The sequence below is a fragment of the Bos taurus genome, chromosome 9 (genome assembly GCF_002263795.3).
Source record: "Bos taurus isolate L1 Dominette 01449 registration number 42190680 breed Hereford chromosome 9, ARS-UCD2.0, whole genome shotgun sequence".
Classification (NCBI taxonomy): Eukaryota; Metazoa; Chordata; class Mammalia; order Artiodactyla; family Bovidae; genus Bos; species Bos taurus.
The window spans coordinates 80,877,840-80,900,092 of record NC_037336.1 but is presented as its reverse complement, the minus strand read 5'-3'; the positions used below and the strand labels follow the sequence as shown (position 1 = coordinate 80,900,092).

Here is a 22,253-nt window from a genome sequence, read left to right as displayed (position 1 = left end):
TGTGTGACGATTGCCTTAACTGTGCTGGTTCTTATTGTCTCCTCCCTCTCCAGCTGTCAGTCCTCCTCCCAGCTTTCCTTCCTGTAGTAACCTATGGTACATTTTTTATTTGTATATATGCACCAAACCTTTGAAAGACCTCTGCAGTCTTTCAAACTTTGCGCAAACTGAGTGTGCTTTAACTTTTTACATAACTGGGACAGAACTAGCCTGTGGGTAGTGCATGACCCAGTTCTGAAGAACGTGGTATTATGGCTTCAGATACTGTCTCCTTCCATCTCTCCAGGCCCCAGCTTTATCCCACTACTCCAGATGCAAGAGAAGTATCATATGCTCCCACAACGTGCCTCTCCTTTCACCACTGTTGGCCAAATGAAAAGTGTCAGCTGAGCATGTTTGAAGCAGCTAAGGGACCCACGCTAGCATTATGATAGGGTTATTGCTGGGAGCAAGCGGCTAGTGCAGGAGACGGAACACATACTGATTTCAGCAAAGCCTTCAACTTGGCACTTCGTGTGCCCTGTGGTGTGTGTAAATGCCTCTGCTTCAGTAGGAATGTAGTCTTCTAGAGTGTCTTCCAGCCTGCCCAAACAGGAAATGCTATGCCTTTCTAGAAACAGCGGTACTTGGGTTCTTTAAACCATAGTGAGGTGGAAATGACTACGCTAGTTCACAGGTCACAACCGTTTCAGGTTCTCTCTCACCTGTGGTGTCCGGGCATCCCAAAAGTAACCTGACTGTTTTTGCTCTCTGCCTGAAGAAGTATTCCTTAGCTGTCCTGGGCCCCAGAACTGCTGGGGCTCCTTCAGCCACCATGGTGGTGGTTTAATCACTAAGTCATGTCTGACTCTTTGTGACTCCATGGACTGTAGCCTACCAGGCTCCTCTGTCCATGGGATTCTCCAGGCAAGAATACCAGAGTGGGTTGCCATTTTCTTCTCCAGGGGATCTTCCTGACCTAGGATTTAAACCCGCATCTCCTGCATTGCAGGCAGATTCTTTTATTGCTGAGCCGGCACGGAAGCCCATTCCCTCAACCATAGGGCTGGAAAAAAAATGGACAGCTAGTGATGGAGGGGTGACTCTGCAACTATAATGATTAGTTTACCATCCCTGGGATGGTGGTGGAACTGTGCCTAAACTTATTTTTCTCATTTGTATTTTTCAGTTGAGATATATTTCACATGGGTTTCCCTGGTGGCTCAGCAGTAAAGAATCCACCTGCAGCCCAGGAGCCGTGGGTTTGATCCCTGGGTCAGGAAGATCCCCTGGAGGAGAGCATGGCAACCCACTCCAGTATTCTTGCCTGGAGAATCCCATGAACAGAGGAGCCTGGTGGGCTGCAGTCCATGGGGTCACACAGAGTCAAACATGACTGAAGTGACTTAGCATATTTCACATACAGTGAGATGCACAGGTCTTAAATGTATTGTTGATTCAGTTCTGAATGATGCAGACATCTATGTAAGCCACACCCTTATCACGGTAAAGTTTTTTCCTCCCCAGATTTCCTTGTGTCCCTTTCCAGTCAAGCTACTCATCCCTGTTGGTGATGGAACCGCTGTTGCAATTACTTTCATCATAGTTTAGTCTGTTCTAGCCCTTCACTTGGAGGGAATCATGCATTGTGTGCACTTTTGTGTCTGATTTCTTTTACGTTAGCATGTCTGGGATTCATCCATGGTGTTGTGTGTATCCGTAGTTTGTTTCTCTTTTATTGCTGAGTAGTATTCCATGGCATGTTTATCCATTCTTTTGTTGATGGACACCTGTGCTATTTCCTGTGTTTGGCTATTATGAATAACATAACATAATATAACCTAACAGCCAAGCTGTTATGAACATTCTTTTACAAGGTTTGTTTGTTTGTTTTTGCTGGACACATATTCTCTTCTCTTAAGTAATACTTAGGAGTAGAATGAGCTAGATGTTCATAGGCTCTTTGTAGGTTTACTTCTTGGGGTTTCCTAGGTGGTAAACAACCTACCTGCTAGTGCAGGAGATGTAAGAGATGCATGTTTGATCCCTGGGTTGGAAAGATCCCATGGAGAAGGAAATAGCCACCCACTCCACTATTCTTGCCTAGAGGAGCCTGGAGGGCCATGGTCCATAGCGTCGCAAAGGGTCAGACACGACTGAAGCGACTTTAGCACACATGTGTGTTTACTTCTTAAAGAAGCTTCTAAAATGTTTTTCAAAATGGTTGTGCCAGTTTTGTATAGAGTGCTCCAAAGCCATTATTGTCTCACTTAGAACAGAGATTGTGGGCACAGGGAGATAAGCAGTCTGGTCACCTTGATGCTGTTGAATACCAGAGGATGTTTTCTGTAATTTTTAAAGCATCAGAAAGATTAAGCAAGTGGAATTTCAACAAAGAAAGAATTTTAATAAAAGACTTATAAATGTTACTTATTCTTCTACCTGTTTACAAATACATGTGTGCTGTGCCGTGCTAAGTTGCTTCAGTCGTGTCTGACTCTTTGAGACCCTATGGAATATAGCCAGTTAGGCTCCTCTGTCCATGGGGTCCCCCAGGCAAGAATACTGGAGTGAATTTCCATGCCCTCCTACAGGGGATCTTTCCAACCAAGGGATTGAACCCATGTCTCCTGCATTGGCAGGCAGTTCTTTACTGCTGTGCCACCTAAGAAGCCTGTACTCTGTCAGAAAACAGTGCACAGTTCAGTTCAGTTCAGTAGCTCAGTTGTGTCTGACTCTTTGCGACCCCATGGACTGCAGCACGCCAGGCTTCCCTGTCCATCACCAACTCCTGGAGCTTGCTCAAACTCATGTCCATGAAGTCGGTGATGCCATCCAACCATCTCATCCTGTGTTGTCCCCTTTTCCTCCTGCCTTCAATCTTTCCCAACATCAGGGTCTTTTCCAATGAGCCAGTTCTTCACATCAGGTGGCCAAAGTATTGGAGTTTCAGCTTCAGCATGAGTCCTTCCAGTGAATATCCAGAACTGATTTCCTTTAGGATTGACTGGTTTGATCTCCTTGCTGTTCAAGGGACTCTCAAGAGTCTTCTCCAACACCCCTGGCAATATAAGAACAAGGATCAAAAGTAGTCTTTGATCAGTTCTGCTTCCAGTAAAAGAAAAATTCAGGGAGCTCAGGACTATGATGGGGATTTGCTCTTGAGTCTCTCTCAATACAGACACAACAGAGAATAAAGGCACTGAATACTGAAATGTTTTAGAAAAGGGGAAACTGAGCCACGTTTCTTTGCTCTGATGTTTGTTCATGTGTGTAGTCCTTAGGCTGCCTGTTTCTTTCGTCTTTTCAAGTATTGAACATCACCTGTTAGATTTTCCACTTTGTCTTTTAGGCCAAAGACGCCCTAGACAATACTGAAGTTCCTGTTGGCTGCCTTATGGTCTACAACAATGAAGTTGTGGGCAAGGGGAGAAATGAAGTTAATCAAACCAAAAATGTATGTGAGTTGAAGAGTAAATTGCAAACATATGACAGTGATGGTAGGCGTGGAATGGATTTCTCGTGGTTGGTGGCAAGATGGATCTGTGTAGCATTAGGTGACCATAAGTGGAAGGACAGTTTCCTGAAACCTTTACAAATGTCTTTTTTTTTCTGATTATAAAAAGTGATCCATACTGATTTTCAAATTTTTGGATAATTCAGAAAAATTTAATGAAGCAGTAAATTCTTTGGGTCTGATTTTCCATTTCATAGAGCTTTAACACGAGTAAAATCCAAGAGGGGTGTTATTACATCAGAGTGTCCATACAGAAGAAAAGAGTCCATCTCCATTTTAAGCAAATGTAATACCTGGAAATTCTACTTTATGAGCCATAGCAATTTAGCTCATATTGTATCCTTTGGTGAGGCTTCCCTGGTAGCTCCGTTGGTAAAGAATCTGCCTGCAGTGCGGGAGACCCTGGTTTGATTCCTGGGATGGGATGATCTGCTGGGGAAGGGATAGGCTACCCACTCTAGTATTCTTGGGTGTGTGCAACTGCTGCTGCCAAGTCACTTCAGTCGTGTCCGACTCTGTGTGACCCCATAGATGGCAGCCACCAGGCTCCCCCATCCCTGGGATTCTCCAGGCAAGAACACTGGAGTGGGTTGCCATTTCCTTCTCCAGTGCAGGAAAGTGAAAAGTGAAAGTGAAGTCACTCAGTCGTGTCTGACTCTTCCCGACCCCATGGACTGCAGCCTACCAGGCTCCTCCATCCATGGGATTTTCCAGGCAAGAGTACTGGAGTGGGGTGCCATTGCTTTCTCCCTTGGGTGTGTAGTACCTTTAATTATTGTGTTCCTCCTAGTCAGTTAAAAAGTCACCCTCAATTGATAGCTGTGGAGATATAAAAGGATTGTATAAAGAAAGCAAGTAATTCAGTGGGGTACAGTCTCCACCACCTGCAGGTACACTTTAAAAGCTTTTGTGACTTTATTGTGGTTAGGTTGAGAAGTTATGAATTAAGGAAACACTTGTTGAATGTGGTATCACCACAGCATGTTACAGTGAGTAGAAATGAAATCATAAGTTTTAGGATTATAAGAAGTGCCGGGGGGACTCAAGGAGAGCTTATAATTTTACCACCCCTCACGTTGACTTTGATCTTACTTGGGAGCCAGAGAACGAGGTGGGGGTGCTATGAGCACTTTCGAGTTCATTCATCACACTTATCAACAAGAAAACTCAGATCTAGTGAAACACAAGCAAAATAGGAACCCAAATTCACAAAACAGTTGTTACGTGGACATCAAGATGCCTGTAAGATAAGTAGTAAGCCATGTGTGTTAGTCGCAGTCGTTTCTGACTCTTTACAACTGCATGGAATGTAGCCTGCCAGGCTCCTCTGTCCATGGAATTCTCCAGGCAAGAATACTGGAGTGAATTGCCATTTACTTCTCCAGGGGATCTTCCTGACCCAGGGGTCAAACCCTGGGTCTGCATTGCCGGCAGATTCTTTACCGTCTGAGCCACCTGGAAAGCCCAATAAGCCGTAGTACACCAATTAGTGAATCTACAGATACTATTCAGGAGTAGAATTTTGTGATTTAAATAATTGTCGTATTTCCCTATTTGTATTTTGTGGTTCAGTACAGTATCTTTAACATGAGAAAGTCGGATGTCCTAGCAACATCTGTCTAAACCCCCAGTGACCTGAGTTTCTTCCACACCTTGAAATTAACCTGGATTTAATTTTAGTATTCTGTGCTCTTTAGAAGGTTACCCTACAATCACAGTATAGAAAGACTCTTGACCCTAAAAGAGGAGACCCAAGTCCTACTTTCGGCTCTGCTACCATTACCCGCCGTCACCACCGCCATCACCTCGCCCAGCTGTGTGTCTTTAGTAACCTCCTAACATAGCTTACTTAGCTTCTGGTTCTTCAGCGGTAAAAGAGTTGATTGAGATGATTTAGGTCGTTGATTATCTCTCGAGAACTATGAGCACATTTGATTCAGTAAATCTGAACCTGATTTCTAAAAAGCACCCAAGTTGGGGGGAACTTTGCTTTTTTTTTAAGCTCCCCAGTTGGTTCTGGTATGCAGTCAGGTATGGGACCCTCTTTGCCAAAGAACTTTCCAGCTCTGAGTTTATCATTCTGGGCCAGCAGGGCTCCCATCTGCCTCTGGCTTCCATGGCCCCTTGGCCACTGTGCCAGCACTTTCCACAGGTAAATGAACACCTTTCTGTTTGCCCCACTGAATTTTATGCTTCTGGAGGACAGAGACTTTTTTCCCCACAGAGTTTAGTGCAGTGGCTTGTACATAGTTGACACTAAGTGTAAGTTTATTGATAAACATAATTATTCATGAGTACTATAAATAATTGCCACATAGCAGAGTACATATATAGTGTTATGTGTGACTGTGCTTCATATAATTCATATCACTTTATGAGATGTAGATACTAGAATTACATTTGGGGAAACTAAGGCTTGGAAAAGCTATGTAACTTGCCCAAGGCTATACAATTAGTAATGTCACAGCCAGGATTCAGACTGAAGTATGGTTGACTTCAAATTTCTTGCATTTCTCCTATACTCTACTGCTCCCAGAAGGTATCTGAAACTGATACCAAACCTCTGCTTCTCTCTAGAGTCTGCCAGTATATAAAATCTTATCCCAGAGAAAATGTAAGTGATGATATCCCAGTGATGACATTCTAAATATAGATTTGTTTAGAGTGAGGTTAGTGACAGTCTTGAAAACATATTCGAACCTAAAGCACATGCTTATGAAAATTTCAGTTTCCTTGGAAATATTCAGGAACCATAGACATCTTTTTTTTATTTGAGACTTATCTCTCTGGTATTTTAATTGACAGAGTGTCCCCTAAAGTACTTAGATACTTAACTAAAAATAGAGCACTAATTCCTCTGACATCTCAGATTAGGTATCTTTTGTCGGCAAGGCTATAGTACTTGAACTAGGAAGTCCACTGTCAGCTGCTAAGGGTGTCCTGAAACCTTTATTCGCTGAAATGTTTGCAGAAACAATAGGCCCGTTTTTCATATTTACTTTGGAATATTTGTAAAATACTGTTACACGTAGCCAACAAGGTCAGTGCAGGCAGCTCTCTTTCCAGGCTACTCGACATGCAGAAATGGTGGCCATTGACCAGGCCCTAGACTGGTGCCGTCGCCGCGGCAGGAGTCCTTCTGAAGTGTTTGAACACACTGTGCTGTACGTCACCGTGGAGCCCTGTATCATGTGTGCAGCTGCTCTCCGCCTGATGAGTATCCTTTGACTTCACAGGTTCATGTGTCATGAACTCAAAAATGGATGGTGGAATGCGGGTGGGAGGGACGCTCCTCCCACCAGAGGGAGGAGCTTATATGTATACATGTGGCTGATTCACAATGTTGTACAGCAGAAACCAACACAGCATTGTAAAGCAATTATATTTCAATTAAAAAAAAAAGGCATCAATGTAAAACAAAAAAGTCCAGACAATGTTAAAAAAGATTCTACTATATGAAAACAGAATTGTGAAACAAATTTTGGAAGATGTACTTTACAAAATACAGTGTTCCTAGGCCAAAACATTTTTTAAGAAAGATTTTTGAATACTGAAGTCTTTGTTTTAGTATCAGTGAACTATAACAAGTAAGTGAGAGCAAGAAACGCTTCAAGCTAACTTAAGCTGTCAGGTAAAGACAGACCATAAATTAGACTGTTTAACAGTGTACATAAGAAAAGACCTGAAGAATATGCACCTATTTTGCCTTTGGTGAACAGATTACAGGTGACTTAAAATTTCTCTTTCTCTGTTTATTGCCTGTGGTGAACAGATTACAGGTGACTTAAAATTTCTCTTTCTCTGTTTATAAGTCTTTATTGTTTATTTTTGCCATGAATACCTATTACATAGAAGGCTTGAAAAATTCAAGTAACTACAAAGTGAAAGTATTTATGATACTGTGTTGTGTTGTTCAGTCGCTCAGTCGGTCCGACTCTTTGCAACCCCATGGACTGCAGCACACCATGCTTACCTGTCCTTCACTGTCTCCCGGAGTTTGCTCAGACTCTTGTCTGTTGAGTCATTGGTGCCATCCAGCCATCTCATCCTCTGTTGTCCCCTTCTCCTCCTGCCCTCAGTCTTTCCCAGCATCAAGGTCTTTTTCAGTGAGTTAGCTATTCACATCAGGTGGCCAAAGTATTGGAGTTTCAGCTTCACCATCAATTCTTCCAATGAATGAATATTCAGGGTTGATTTCCTTTAGGATTGACAAATTTGATCACCTTGCAGTCTGAGGGACTCTCAAGAGGCTCCTCCAGCACCATAGTTTGAAAGCATCAATTCTTCAGTGCTCAGCCTTCCTTATGGTCCAACTCTCACCTCCATACATGACTATTGGAAAAACCATAGCTTTGACTATATGGACCTTTGACAGCAAAGTGATGTCTCTGCTTTTTAATACGTTGTCTGGGTTTGTCATAGCTTTTCTTCCAAGTAGCAAATGTCTTTTAATTTCATGACTGCAGTCACTGTCCACAGTGATTTTGGACCCCAAGAACTGTAAACTAAATAAATGGGAAGTTGATATAGCTCTTCGAATTGTGTCTTTCACGGAATAAATGACACAAATACTGAGTACAGCCAGTTAGCCTCTAAAGATCTTTTTAAAAATTGCTGGATAATTCAACAATTAATTGTTGAATCTCATGCTAGCATGTTCTTATGTATTTATTTTGGTTGTTTCTGTTCAGTCGCTCAGTTGTGTCTGACTCTTTGCAACCCCATGGACTATAGCATGCCAGGCTTCCCTGTCCTTCACCATCTCCTGGAGCTTGCTCAAACTCATGTCCATTATTTTGGTATGTGGGTGTGAATCATTTAATCACTAAAAATAATAGAGAGGGCTTTCAGTATGATAAGACATACAGTTTCCACTTTGTAAACTCTCTGCCCATCGTGCCATCCCGAGTGGCTCCGTTTTAGTCTGGTTTATTCTGAGCCACAGTTATATTTGCTTGAGGAAAGAACAGAGGGAAAATCTGTTATTTTTAAAGAGGTGAAAATCTCTGGATTAAATTTCTGCCTCCCTTTTGGCTCCAATTCTCTAGTGATTCCAAAATATCTCCTTTAGGAGAGGCCAGAGAGAGCACCAAGCTGCAAGCATTTAGCAAATACACATTCAGTTTTCACTCCATTTGCAGTTGTGAGATGTTAATTTTTAAATCCTTTAAACCTCTTTCTTTTGTGTAACTAGATTGTGAAGTGAAGTCAAAGTTTGTCCGTCATGTCCAACTCGGTGACGCCATGGACTATACAGTTCATGGGATTCTCCAGGCCAGAATACTTGAGTGAGTAGCCTTTCCCCTCTCTAGGGGATCTTCCCAACCCAGGGATTGAACCAAGGTCTCCCACATTGCAGGCGGATTCTTTACCAGATGAACCATAAGGGAAGCCCAAGAATACTGGTGTGGGTAGCCTATCTCTTCTCCAGTGGATCTTCCTGACCCAGGAATCAAACCAGGGTCTCCTGCATTGCAGGCAGATTCTTTACCAACTGAGCTATCAGGGAAGCCTAAAACTAAGTTATATTCTAGAAGGAATTTCCTGAATTAAAGGGTGCTTAGACCTAGAGAAATACCTCTTGTCTGGCAGTGGTGGAATTTGAACCCACAACTCTGAAGAGACGAGCCTAAATCCAGCACCTTAGACTGCTCGGCCATGCTACTTGATTGCAAAACTGAATTTTTAAGACTAAGCCCAAGTTTAATTATTTTTAAGGGTAGCGTGGGCTTTCCTCTCTAGGATAGCTGGTATAAACCCACTCTAGTTTTGTCACAATATGCACTTGAACTGCCTGTTCTCTGTAGGACCTTAATTCTTTCTCAGGAATCCCACTGGTTGTCTATGGCTGCCAGAATGAAAGATTTGGTGGTTGTGGCTCTGTTCTGGATATTGCCTCTGCTGATCTACCGAGTACTGGGAAACCATTTCAGGTAACATGAACGGTTATACTTTTTCTTTCTAATTACTCTTATCTCACCTACGGGCTTGCGGGTAATTAGCGTGTTGTCAGTACACCAAGGAGCCATGACTGAACCAGATGGGTGCTGGGAACCTCTGGCCAAGGTCATGGATGCCTCAGTGTAAGACTGCAGGTAATCATTTCCAGGAGAGTGCTTAGCTGTCTTAATGCACAGAATCCCTCCAGAAAGAGAGTTCCAGCCTTCCAAGCTTTCCTCTGACAGTCTTCACCAACATCATCAGCTATGTGTAAGGACCCTACCACTATGGGCCTCTCCCCTCCACATGTGTGCCTGGCTCTGTGCTGTACCAGATTTGCATGATGCTTAGTCTGTGTTGGTGACTGCTGCTGCTAAGTCGCTTCAGTCGTGTCCGACTCTGTGCGACCCCATAGACGGCAGCCCACCAGGCTCCCCCATCCCTGGGATTCTCCAGGCAAGAACACTGGAGTGGGTTGCCATGGCCTTCTCCAATGCATGAAAGTGAAAAGGGAAAGGAAGTTGCTCAGTCGTGTTTGACTCTTCCCGACCCCATGGACTGCAGCCTACCTGGCTCCTCCGCCCATGGGATTTTCCAGGCAAGAGGACTGGAGTGGGGTGCCATTGCCTTCTCCGGTGTTGGTGACTATAGCAGCCATTTACAGTGAATACACAATATTTTTCACAAAGTCAGTCATTTTGCTTGATTGCCCTGTACTATTTTTGGCATCTAGGAATCAATACCTGATTTCATTTTTTTCCCCCTGCCTTTTTGATGTTGAAATTTCCCCCAGGCCCAAGAATCCACTTAGAAATTCTACTTTCTCTTTAACTTTGACGCTTCTCCCAGAGTTTTCGTGTTTAAGGCTATGAGCAGAAGGAATTTTTATTTCAGAGTTTGGTCTCTAGACAAATACCAGTTCCCATAAACTGGTTTGATTTTTTTCTCTCTAAGATCTAAGGTTAATCTTAAAAGTATTATGCTTTAAAAAGAAAAGGACTTAACGAATGCTGGACATGGTATGTAGTTAACAAAGATCTCAGATATTCTTGGGAGAATATTAAGTACCTATGAAGGGCTAAATTTGGTTGAATCCCAATGAGAACAAGTTTTGGAAAACATTCTATTTTGAGTTTTCCCAGCTGAACATTGGCTTTCCCAACAAGCCCTGCACTTTTGAGAACAGATAACTTTTACCATCACATCAGAAAAGAAACCGTCATAGGATGGAGAGTAGGCAGTACAGTTAGCCTGATCATTAAAACAATATGCAAAGTGACTTGTTTTCTTCCAGTCACTTCTATCAGTAACTCAGGTTTTGCTTCCGTAACTCTTTGCAAATGAATCGCTGACTCTGTACTTCATTTATGAGAAAGATCTGAAGAATTCCTCAAAGCTTCTCAGCTGAACAAAGATGAGCCCTTAGATATCAGATATGGGTGGAGCATTTCTGTCCAACATGCCAGAGATGTTGCCAGTGACATTACCAGTGACCACATCACGTTGTGCTCCTTCAAAGGCCTGTATATTTTGACTTCATTTTATTGCTCCAATTTCTTTCCTGGTACTCCCTTAATAATCACTCCACCACTATCAGCTGGTTGTCTCACAAACCTAAGCTTATTCCTCCTCTTTTCCTGAGATGATCTGCTCAGTCTCTCTAAATATTCTCTAGTATTAAGTTTCATCCCTCTACTGTTATCCCAATTTCTTATTCTTTCACATGTTGACCTTTTTGCTGAAAGAATCAAAGATAGAAGAAACTGAACACTTAAAAAATATCCTCTGTAGTAAGGTTCGACTAGTTTTTTCTATAAAAAGCCTGAGAGGAAATATTTTAGCTTTTGTGAGCCACTTATATTTTTGTCACATATATATTTTTTTAACCCTTTAAAATATAAAAACCATTCTTAGCTGACCATTTCTAGCTGTGGACTGCCAACCCGAGCTCTATAGAATCAAACACTTCATGGGCCCCTGTTAAATAAAGAACAGCAGATAAAAATAGCTTAGTGCTCAGTGAGCACTCACAATGTGCCAGGTGTTTTAATTAACAGGGGCTATGTTATCTAATCTCATTTTGTTGTTCTTCATTTGCTAAGTCATGTCCGATTCTTTGCAACTCCATGGACTACAGCATGCCAGGCTTCGCTCTCCTTCACTATTTCCCAGAGCTTGTTCAAACTCAGGTCCATTGAATCAGTGATGCCATCCAAGCATCTCATCCTCTGTTGCCCCTTTCTCCTGCCTTCAGTCTTTCCCAGCATCAGGGTTTTTTCCAGTGAGTCAGCTCTTTACATCAGGTAGCGAAAGTACTGGAGCTTTAGCTTCAGCATCTGTTCTTCCAATGAATATATTTAGGGTTGATTTCCTTTAGGGTTGACTGGTTTGATCTTGCTGTCCAAAGGACTCTCAAGAGTCTTCTCCAGGACCACAGTTCCATAGCATCAGTTATTCAGTGCTCAGCCTTCTTTATGGTCCAACTCTCACATCTGTACATGACTACTGGGAAAACCATACCTTTGACTATCTAACCTCATTTAATTTTCACAAAATCCTTTTGGGTTAATTTCTATAATTACCTATATTTTACATATGAGGGAACTGAGGCATAGAAAGTTGAAGTACCTTACACAAGATCACATAACTAGTAGGTGTCCTGGGATTTCTTTGGAAGGAATGATGCTAAAGCTGAAACTCCAGTACTTTGGCCACCTCATGCGAAGAGTTGACTCATTGGAAAAGACTCTGATGCTGGGAGGGATCGGGGTCAGGAGGAGAAGGGGACGACAGAGGATGAGATGGCTGGATGGCATCACTGACTCGATGGACGTGAGTCTGAGTTTGTGATGGGAGTTTGTGATGGACAGGGAGGCCTGGCGTGCTGCGATTCATGGGGTCGTAAAGAGTCAGACATGACTGAGCGACTGAACTGAACTGGGATCACACAGTTAGTTGATTGAAAAATAATAATGAGTTAATTAGTGATGTTTAATTTAGGTCTTTTTTTTTTGGAAATATACTTCCTTACTGATTTTCCTAATATCCGTGAGGTGTATTAACATTATCTGAAATATATTTACATAATGATGTATGTGTTGCCATTTTCACGGAACACAGCACACATTTTCCTAGGCCTGTGCTCATTCTCAGCTTTCTTATTTCATCAGTGCACCCCTGGATATCGGGCTGAGGAGGCAGTGGAGATGTTAAAGACCTTCTACAAACAAGAAAATCCAAATGGTCAGTTTTCCCCTCCTGTGTACACATACTTGGTCGGTATGAAGCAAGTCTGCATGGGCCTACCTCTTCATTTTCTCTTTCTTTTCTATTCTTTTCACAGCACCAAAATCAAAGGTTCGAAAAAAGGAATGTCACAAATCCTGAACTTGTTTTAATGAAAGACTCACGCCCCTGGGACGACATTCTTGGACAGAAAGCTGTTGACATCGTTGAAGCATATGTTTATATATTGTCCATAATTCGCGGGAAAATGGTTTCTCATCATTTTCTCTGTTAAGGGAGCAAATGAGCACTTTTTAAAAGGCTGACAGTTGCAAACAACTCCTAGCTTTTCCACAAGCTGAAAGACCATTTTTAAGAAGGGGAAAAGTTAAAGATTGAGGTTTTAGAAATTAGCAAGCAGTTCCTGTTCTTCATGCCAAAATCCTTATGCCTGGTCCAGGAATGCACTGACTTTCAGAGGATGTGTATCCAGACTCAGTTGCCTGGTGTGTCTGCCTGGAGAGCATCGCCCGACAGACAGCTGCTCCAGGCCTTACAGACGGGGGTCCTTCATCCTTGGCAGCCACCGTGTTCTCCCGGGTTGCGTGTGTCGGGGAGGGAGACTTCCTTGGAAGTTGTATTAATATATGAATCATATACATATTGGACCACGATTCTGTGGTCCTTACAAGAGATTTTTGCTTTTATAAAGCGTTTAGAGAAAATACATACTTTTAAAACACATATTCATCATTTAACAGCATACTGCTATCATAAAACCTTATTCATGCCTTCTTTGAAGATGAAATAAAATAAAAATAAAAGAAATGCCTAAGTAGATGACTCTTTCTTTGTTATTGAGCAACTCTACTGTGCCAGGCTCTGTTCATTCACTGAAGTGAAAGTTGCTTGGTCGTGTACAACTTTGCAGCAACCCCATGAACTGTAGCCCTCCAGGCTCCTCTGTCCATGGAATTCTCCAGGCAAGAATACTGGAGTGGGTTGCCATTAGCAAAATGAAGTATCCTGCTCTCATGGAGCTCCTAGTCTAACGGGAGGAGACAGACAATGATCATAATAGATTATACAGTATGTTAGAGGCTGATAAGAATTATGGCAAAAAGAACAAGGCAGAGGGTGTGGGCATGCCCCTCAGTAGGAGGAATGGTTGCAGGATTAAATAGAATAATTCATTACATCTGAAATCAAACACAGCTATTTCTCTATGAAAACCAGATTTAGAATTTAAAATCTACAATGTAAAAGTGACTTCCCTGGCAATCCAGTGGTTAAGACTCTGAGTTTCCACTGCAGGTAGCAAGGGTTCCATCCCTGGTTGGGAAACCAAGATCCCACATGCCATGCAGCGTGGCCAAAAAAAAAAAAAATCTAAAATGTAAAAGTGTGAGCACAGCCCTAGAAAGGGTATCCACAGCAGGAAGCTCGGTACTCACCTTCCTGACTGTAGCAGTGGTTGCCACTATGAACTTCAGCTTTGTAGAGCCTCTTGGGGATGCTCTGTGTCTGCCCAGAAGGGGGCCTCGCTGTTCCATCAGAAACCCAGCTCCAAGCCTTGGAAGGCAGCTTCTTCTCGATTGCATTTCTTCAGTGGATTCATTTCCTTGATGCAAAGCATCTGTATTTGTTGGTTCTGCCATTTGAGTGATGTCTCTGACTTGTTTGTTTTGAATTACATTACAGGCTGGAATGTAATTGTGGTGAAAGGATTTTTATATTGCCGAGAGTAGCAGCTAATCACAGTTACATACTACAAAGGGTTTATAATGGCATGGTTTTGTACGTGTGTGTTTTTAACTGCATTTGAGAAGTTTTATGGAGAAGAATATGCATGATTTTAAATCTATAATAATTTTGCATGTACCTTCCATTCAATTTCACCTACTTTAAAAATGATCTCCTCATTAAATTTTAGTGCTTTGACTAGTTTGTACATGTTTGCTGTTAGTCATGATTCATTTCTGCTTTTTAGGCTTTTCTGCAAGTGGACTTCATTGTACTTATTGTCTTCATGTCATTTTCTTGGGGATTATTTGCAGACAAAAAACCTGAGAGCTTTTTTTCTGGGGAGTACCACCCCATAAGTTCAGCCACACATCTTATGTCAAGTAAGTTCTTGGTCACTCTTTGTGACCCCATTGACTGTAGCCCACTAGGCTCCTCTGTCTGTAGAATTCTCCAGGCAAGAATACTGGCAGTGGTTGCCATTTCCTTCTCCAGGGGATCTTCCCCACTCAGAGACTGAACCTGGGTTTCCAGCATTGCAGGCAGACTCTTTACCGACTGAGCCACCCGGGAAGCTTAAAACCTCTTAAGTTCTTGGTAAACATTGTCAAATAAAATTATTGATGACATTTTGGGGAAAATTAATAATAAGAGTATCTGGGATACAAAACCAAAGCCAGAAATAGAATCTGGGTATTTTAACCCAGAGACAGTCACTACTAAAAGGGTCAAGAAAATAATAAAACTATAAATAGGGAAGGATACAAAAGACTTACCAATATACATATGTTCTTTGCTGTTTTGAAGAATGTATAAGTATTCCAAATTCCTAAGCATCGCTGAAAATTTTAATTTTGATTATCTTTTTGATTCTCTTTCCACCAGGTGAGTTATAGAGTAGTCTCTCCTAAATGTTTGGTCTTAGGCATTGCTTTGGTGAACAATCAGTCTGAATGAAGTACTGAAGATTGGACGTGGGCACCACCAGCTCCCCAGCACCACTGTGGGCTCACAGACATGAAGGCTGTGGGATTTTGACGGCAGTTAAGCGGTGATGGTGAGGATGTGTGATAAGGTGTCCTGCTTCCTCAGTCGCCGCACATTCTCTAGCTACATAGACATGGCTTAAAGTATTATTCCATTTCAAACGATTGAATCCAATTGATTGATACTGATGGAGCATGTCTAAGAGGCCAGCTGAGAGGTTTGCTTTGTGTATGAGATAATTCTGCAAGTTGTGGGATGCAGAAAGGTTTTAGAACACAGCCTTGTTTAGAGAAATTAGTGGGAAATGATTGCATCTGAGTTGCTAGAGTATCCAATGGTTACTGGTCTGTACACTGGACTCGGTACACTGGGTGGTGTGTAATGCTTTGGCAGGCTTCAATCACTGATAAAAGATCATGTTAAAATATCTTTGTGCTTGTGACTTGGCACAAGCATCCCTTCCTGTGTTGTATTTGGAACATCATGGAGAGAAAACAGATAGCCAAGGACTCCAATGTAGGCTAGAACTGTTAATTTTTCTTTAAATGCTATTTGGAAATAATTTCAAACTTAGAGAAAAGTTGTAAAACTAGTTATCTGTCCCTTATTCTTTAAACCTATTAACATTTTTTACTTTAAGCTTTATCATTTGATTTCTGTTTTTCTCTTTCTAAATATATATATATATATATACATAATACATAAAACATATATATATATATAAAACAATATATGTATATATTTTTTTCTGAACCATTTAGTAGAAAGTTACATATATCATATTGTTATACTCCTGTGTTGCTTAGCGCTTATTCACTTTGCTCAGTCATGTCCGACTCTTTGTGACCCCATGGACTGTAGCCCGTGAGGCTCCTCTATCCATGGAATTTTCCAGACAAGAATACTGGAGTGGGTTGCCATCTCCTCCTCCAGGGGATCTTCCCCATCCAGGGACTGAACCCGCATCTCTCATGTCTCCTGCATTGGCAGGTGGATTCTTTACCACTGGCACCACCTGGGAAGCTATATAAGAACTTCTTTTATATATACACTCATATAGTTCTTATATAATCATGGTATAGTTATTGACTTCTGTAAATTTAACATTGATACAGTATTTTTATCTAATATACTATTTGTATTGCAGTTTGGCAGTTGACACCTTAATTCTTTAGAGAATCTTCCCCCCTCCCCTGCAATATCAGATCCATTCTAAGGTCAGATGTTGCATTTGATTGTCAAGGATCTTTAGCTTCTTTTATTCTAGAACATTCCCACAGCCTTCGTCTCTTGTGACATTAAAAAAATAATACAGCCCTTCTGTCCCAACATCCTTTTTATTTTTTAATATTGGTGTTTCCTCATGATTAGATACAGGTTATGCATTCTAGGTGATAAGATGTTCTTCTCAGAGTGTCACATCTGGAGGTCCCCAAAGGCCATCTGTCCCTCACTGGTGATGTTAATTTTAGTTACTGGGTGAAAGTGTTATCTGATTTCTTTGCTATATAATTACTCCTCCCCCCACCCCCCGCCCCCCACCCCCCGCAACTCCCTTGCAAAGAATATGCCATCTGGGGAGAGGAACTGTTACATTTTTTTTTAAAGAAAATGTATTTGACATTGATGGAAAGAAAATTAATGATATATATTTCAATGCAACTGTTAAATTATTTGATTGTGTTCTTCCTCTTTTAGTATGTCTGCCAAAATTTATAAAATTCTTCACAAAATTCTTTTCCTAATAATATTTAAATAGGGATGTCTTAAAAGTCAAAAGGCAACCTCAGAAATAAGTTCTTTCCTAATCTTTTCCTCAGTAGAGCAAATAATTCTATCAACTTAATTATATATCTGATTGGAGTCTTGGAAAAATAGGTCTAAGATGTTGGCTTCACAGAGGGCCTACAGTGGTCCAAGAGGATCTAGGTAGGTAGCTCTTTGGTCATAAAATGTGAGTTCTCTTGGGTTTCCATAGAGATATCTAGACTTAAAATGTTATAAGCATTGCTACTTTCAAAATGACTATCAGTATAAATAGCAAAAGCCAAGGCTCTTTTTGAAAAAAAAAAAAAAAGAACATTTTTTTAAAGTAGTGAGTTTCCTGTTTAAAAATCCATGTTGAAGCCAAAGCTTGTCCTTCCCAGTCGTTCTGCCTCAACTGGTCTTGAACAACCCTGGGGAGACAAGGCATTGGAAATTGCTCTCCCTGCCTTTTGGCAAGGAAATGAGCCTACACTGACCTCATCTATGAAGAAAACTGCCAACTATTTTCTTCCTCTGAAAATCGTTAATTGCGTGGTGAGGAAAGGGGTGGTGGGTGACGTTGTTATTTTTGTGGTAAGACTGGCATATGTTCTGGTGAAAGTTTGACATCTTTAGGATCTTTGTTTTTTCAAGTCGAGTTAATAAAAGCAGGCTCATGGGATTATTTCTCACCTTATTTTTAAGTGATCTTTGGGCTCCATACCATGTATCCATGACTACTAGTGAGACCTCGTGATGTGGTTGAGAAACCATGAACTTGGGAGTCTAGAGCAGGAGCTGGAAAACTCAGCTTGCTCTCTATTTGGGTACCACTCACAAGTCAGAAATGGTTTTAAGCTTTTAAATGGTTGAAATAAAATCAAAAGGAGATTTTAGTGACCCATCAACATATGAAATTCAAATGTCAGTGACCATAAATTCAGTTTTGTTGGGACAGAATCATACCCATTTGTTTCCATATTGTCTGGGGCTGCCTCTGTGCTGTAGTGGCAAAGTCGAGTAGCTGTGACAGAGACCTGTGGTTTCCACATCTAAAATATTGTTTCTGGCCCTTTAAGAAAACATATCCTACCCACTCTGGTCTAGAGAATATAAAATGTTGAGATTGGATTTCTAAGGTGCTTATTCAAGTTCTGTGACTTTGGAACTGAATCACATGGTTCATTGCACAGCTGTGGTGAATTGCTTCAGTACTGTGATTCATTCTTTAAGTCGGTTTATAAATATGAAAGAGAGATCCAAGACACTAAAGTATAAAATATTTATCTTGGCTTAGAATATTTTGTTTCCTTACATACACTTCAAGAGAGTGTCAAGGAGCAAAGATACTTTATCATTTTATTTGAGTTTACAATAAAAAATACATTTTATTCATCATCATCTTATTAAAAATGTTAGCAAATATTTATCACTTTTAAGAACTGTGACTATAATTTCAGAAATCTATTGGACCCTTTTAAAAAGCAGGATTTAAACAAAAACTATCTCCATACCATTCCCATCACTGTGCTTTCCCTAATTTTCTTGGGGAATAAGCTTGGTAGCCCTTTGCTGCTAGACTCACATATATAGTTTGAAGAGAAGACAAAAAATAAATATTTATTAGGCATTGTGTGTGCATGTTTTGTTTTTACCTAGCTTTGAGTTCAGGACAAAGTCTTATGCATAATAGATGTGTGTGTGTGTGTTCAGTTGCTCAGTCATCTCCGACTCTTTGTGACCCCATGGACTAAAGCCCACCAGGACCCTCTCCCAGCAAGAATACTGGAGTGGGTTGCCATTTCCTCCTCTAGGGGATCTTCCCGACCCAGGGATTGACCCCACGTCTCCTGTTTTGCAGGCAAATTCTTTAACACTGTGCCACCTGAGACTCCCAATAGACAAAAACTATGTCAATTCTAAATTGCACAGTAAAGAAGTATTTGAGGCAGACTTCATGTAGAAGGAGGGACACTGACTGTATCTTGAAAGGCAAGTAGGATTTGAGAAGGCAGGGGAGAGGTAAAGGGCAGCATATGCAATATTAGAGTAAGGAAGGGACAGTGGTGTGAAGACCCAGGAAAGGGATGTTTGGACCAAGTTACAAAGATCCCCTACTTCCTTGTGGGAAGGAGTCGCTTTTCATTCTGTCTCTGATGTGAGTGATTTCATGCTCCTTCCTGAGTCTGTGTGGTTGGGGGAGGGGGTTGCCATGGGCAGAGGTTCTGACCTTACTGTCACTGAGGTAAAGCGACTGGAATCTCACATCACGAGGCAAGATGTGAACTGTGGGGATGGAATGTGTCAGAAACAGACGCTAACATTTACCTCAAATATGTGCCCGGCTCTTTTCATATGTTACCTCAGTAAACCTCACATCAATCCTAAGAATCGGTACAGTGATCATCTCCATTTACACCCAGGAAACCAAGGCACGGGGAGGTTCAAAACCTGTCCAGAGTCATAGAGCACTGAGTATTTGTATTGGTTAGAACAGACTAGTTTATGCCACGGGAACAACCCTCACATTTTAGTGACTTAAAACAAATCTTTAACTCTCTCCTGCTTTACTTCAGGTCGGGCCAAGAGCTTGGGCCACCATCTGGAACATAGTCAGCCATGGTGGCAGGGAAGTGAGAGGGTGGCAAGCAGTGAAGCAGGGCTTCACCCTCGGTTGTGCGTGTGCACAGCCTGGGGAGCTCATTAAGGTGAATCCGCACTCCTAGTAAGCTTCCGGGTCATTCCTATACTGCTGGACCGTGGGCCACTCGAGTAAGGAGGGCTTACTGGCTTTTGCCTGGAAGAGACTCATCTCTTCTCATACAGGAGTTAAAATCACACAGACATGCCCAACTTCAAGGTGGCAGGAAATGTAATCCGTCTATCTCAGGAGGAGCAGAATGGTAATATTTGTGAACAGCCCTCACGAAGAACAGGAAGACGTGAAGCTAGGATTTGAATTCATGCAGGCTGTCTCCAGAGTGCATGCTTTTTCTTTTATTTTTTAAAAAGGCTTCTGTTTTCACGTTTACTTTCCCAGATTTTATTTTACATTTTTTAACCATTAAAAAAAATTGAAGAGTAGTAAATTTACAATATTGTGTTAGTTTCAGGTGTACAGCAAAGCGATTCATATGTATCTCTATATATATTTATATCTTTTCTTTCCAGATTCATTTTCATAATAGGTTATTACCAGATGTTGACTATAGTTCCCTTTACTGTATAGTAGGTCCTCATTGTTTTTCTGTTTTATATACAGCAGTACGTGCTCTTAGTCATCACTCCGTACAGTCATAGGTGTCGATCCATTTGCTATGGAGAAAGCGCAGAACGGTGGAGGGCAGCCGGGTAGGGCAGCCCTCAAGACTGATCAGTTGCGGTCTACTTGTGTGACAAGCGTTGGGTGTCCCAGGCAGCCTCGTGTCAAAGGCAGCGGTTCTCAACGTGGTGTCGCAACTCTGTGAAATGTTTCAATCCATTTTTTTTTTTCTTAATAGCGTGCTGACATCTCTGAATTATTTATTTTTGTTCAAAGCATACCTTAGAGTGGATTCAAGCCTTTCTTGATGACACTGTCTCTCATGTAATATTCTGCTGTGCTTTCTTGTTTTGGAGAAGGGGTGGGGTTAAAGCCAGCATGCAGGGAATTGTGCACGAGCCTGGGAATGCCCACGGGGATGTGTTCACACACCATTCATCATGTGTGTTTGTGCAAAGTGCTGGAGTTGCCGGTCTGACGGAGTCCTAGGCTTGGGGTCAGTATGACACACTCAGTTCCCATCTGGTGGTGGCTAAGAAGCAGCCTGTCTGAGCCTGCAGCCTACCCCCATGCCTAGAAACTTCTGAGATGGTCCTTAAAAATTGGGAATTGTGGGAGTGAGTGGTGGATATCAGCCCACGTTAGAGTCTTTATTGTTTTTCTTGGTAATCTTCCCATCATCTTTTTAAAAAAATTATTTATTTTTAATTGGAGGATAATTGCTTTACAATGTTGTGTTGGTTTCTGCCATACATCAGCATGAATCAGCCATAGGTATACATACATATGTCCCCTCCCTCTTGAACCTCCCTCTCACCTCCCGCCCTCTAGGTTGTGCCAGAGCACCAGTTTGAGCCGTCTGTGTCATACAGCAAATTCCCACTGGCTGTCTACTTTATGTATGGTAATGTATGTATTTCAGTGCTATTCTCTCAATGTCCCACTCGCTCCTCTCCGCACTGTGTCCACAAGTCTGTCTCTATTGCTGCCTTGCAAATAGGTTAATCAGTAGCATTTTTCTGGATTCCACATACATGCGTTAGTACATATTTGTTTTTCTGGCTTACTTCACTCTGTGCAATAGGCTCTAGGTTCATACACCTCATTATAACTCTCTTTAAATGGGGCAAAGAGACCTGGGTTCCTTACAGCACAGAACTGAGTGAACGTCACACCTCCTTTGACCTTCACAGAAAGCCCAGCTCTCATTCCCACTGCAGCCCACTTTGCAATCATCTCCCAGGCTGAAGCAGAGATGAACTCTTCAGAAACATCAGTTTCTGCAAGGCCCTGACCACCTTACGGGAAACCTGACCTGCCAATGATGCTTGTTTCTTCCATCCTCTAAGATTGCATATGCTGCCCTTCACCCTCTTCCCTGCTGTTCCAAATCCAACTTGCCTTTCAGAGTACAGCCAGTGTCCCTCCTTTTCCATGAAGTCTGCCTCAAATAAAATTTGAACCACAGCCCCCAACAAAGGAAACAGAGGTACATATCAGTTTTATATAATAATTAGAGATGAGATTTCAGAATTAACCCATCATGCTAGTTGATTTCAATCAGCAATCTGAGAAAATGGGCCTCAACAGTTTTTCTTTTGGAAAATCAAAATTGCCATGTTGAAAAATGCTTTCACCCCTGCCCACTTTATCTGTCATTAATCATGGGAAGAGCTGAAGGAAACAGATTGCTTCTCCAGAGGCACTTTTTTCATGTAATGCATGTAGTTCAATTAAAATATGCAGATTAATGCAAAGTTAATAAGGGAAGAGAAGAAACAAAGTCTTGCTATTTTTATTAATTACTTAGGCTGAAACCTACAGTATGACTGTTTAAAATTAATGGAACAGAAT

General features: G+C 41.6%; 1 protein-coding gene across 3 annotated transcripts in view; it reads left to right on the top strand.

The window, feature by feature from the left end:
- The window catches only part of ADAT2 (adenosine deaminase tRNA specific 2), a 28,827-nt gene extending 13,011 nt beyond the window's left edge, over positions 1-15,816 (top strand). Inside the window, exons 2-6 of one of the 3 annotated variants that reach the window (XM_059889842.1) lie at positions 3,332-3,436; positions 6,563-6,713; positions 9,323-9,429; positions 12,607-12,679; positions 12,780-15,816. In XM_059889842.1, coding sequence (XP_059745825.1) covers positions 3,377-3,436; positions 6,563-6,713; positions 9,323-9,429; positions 12,607-12,679; positions 12,780-12,823 — 435 coding nt within the window. In that variant the 5' untranslated portion in view covers positions 3,332-3,376 and the 3' untranslated portion in view covers positions 12,824-15,816. 3 annotated transcript variants of the gene reach the window in all.
- The last annotated feature ends 6,437 nt before the right edge of the window (positions 15,817-22,253 follow it).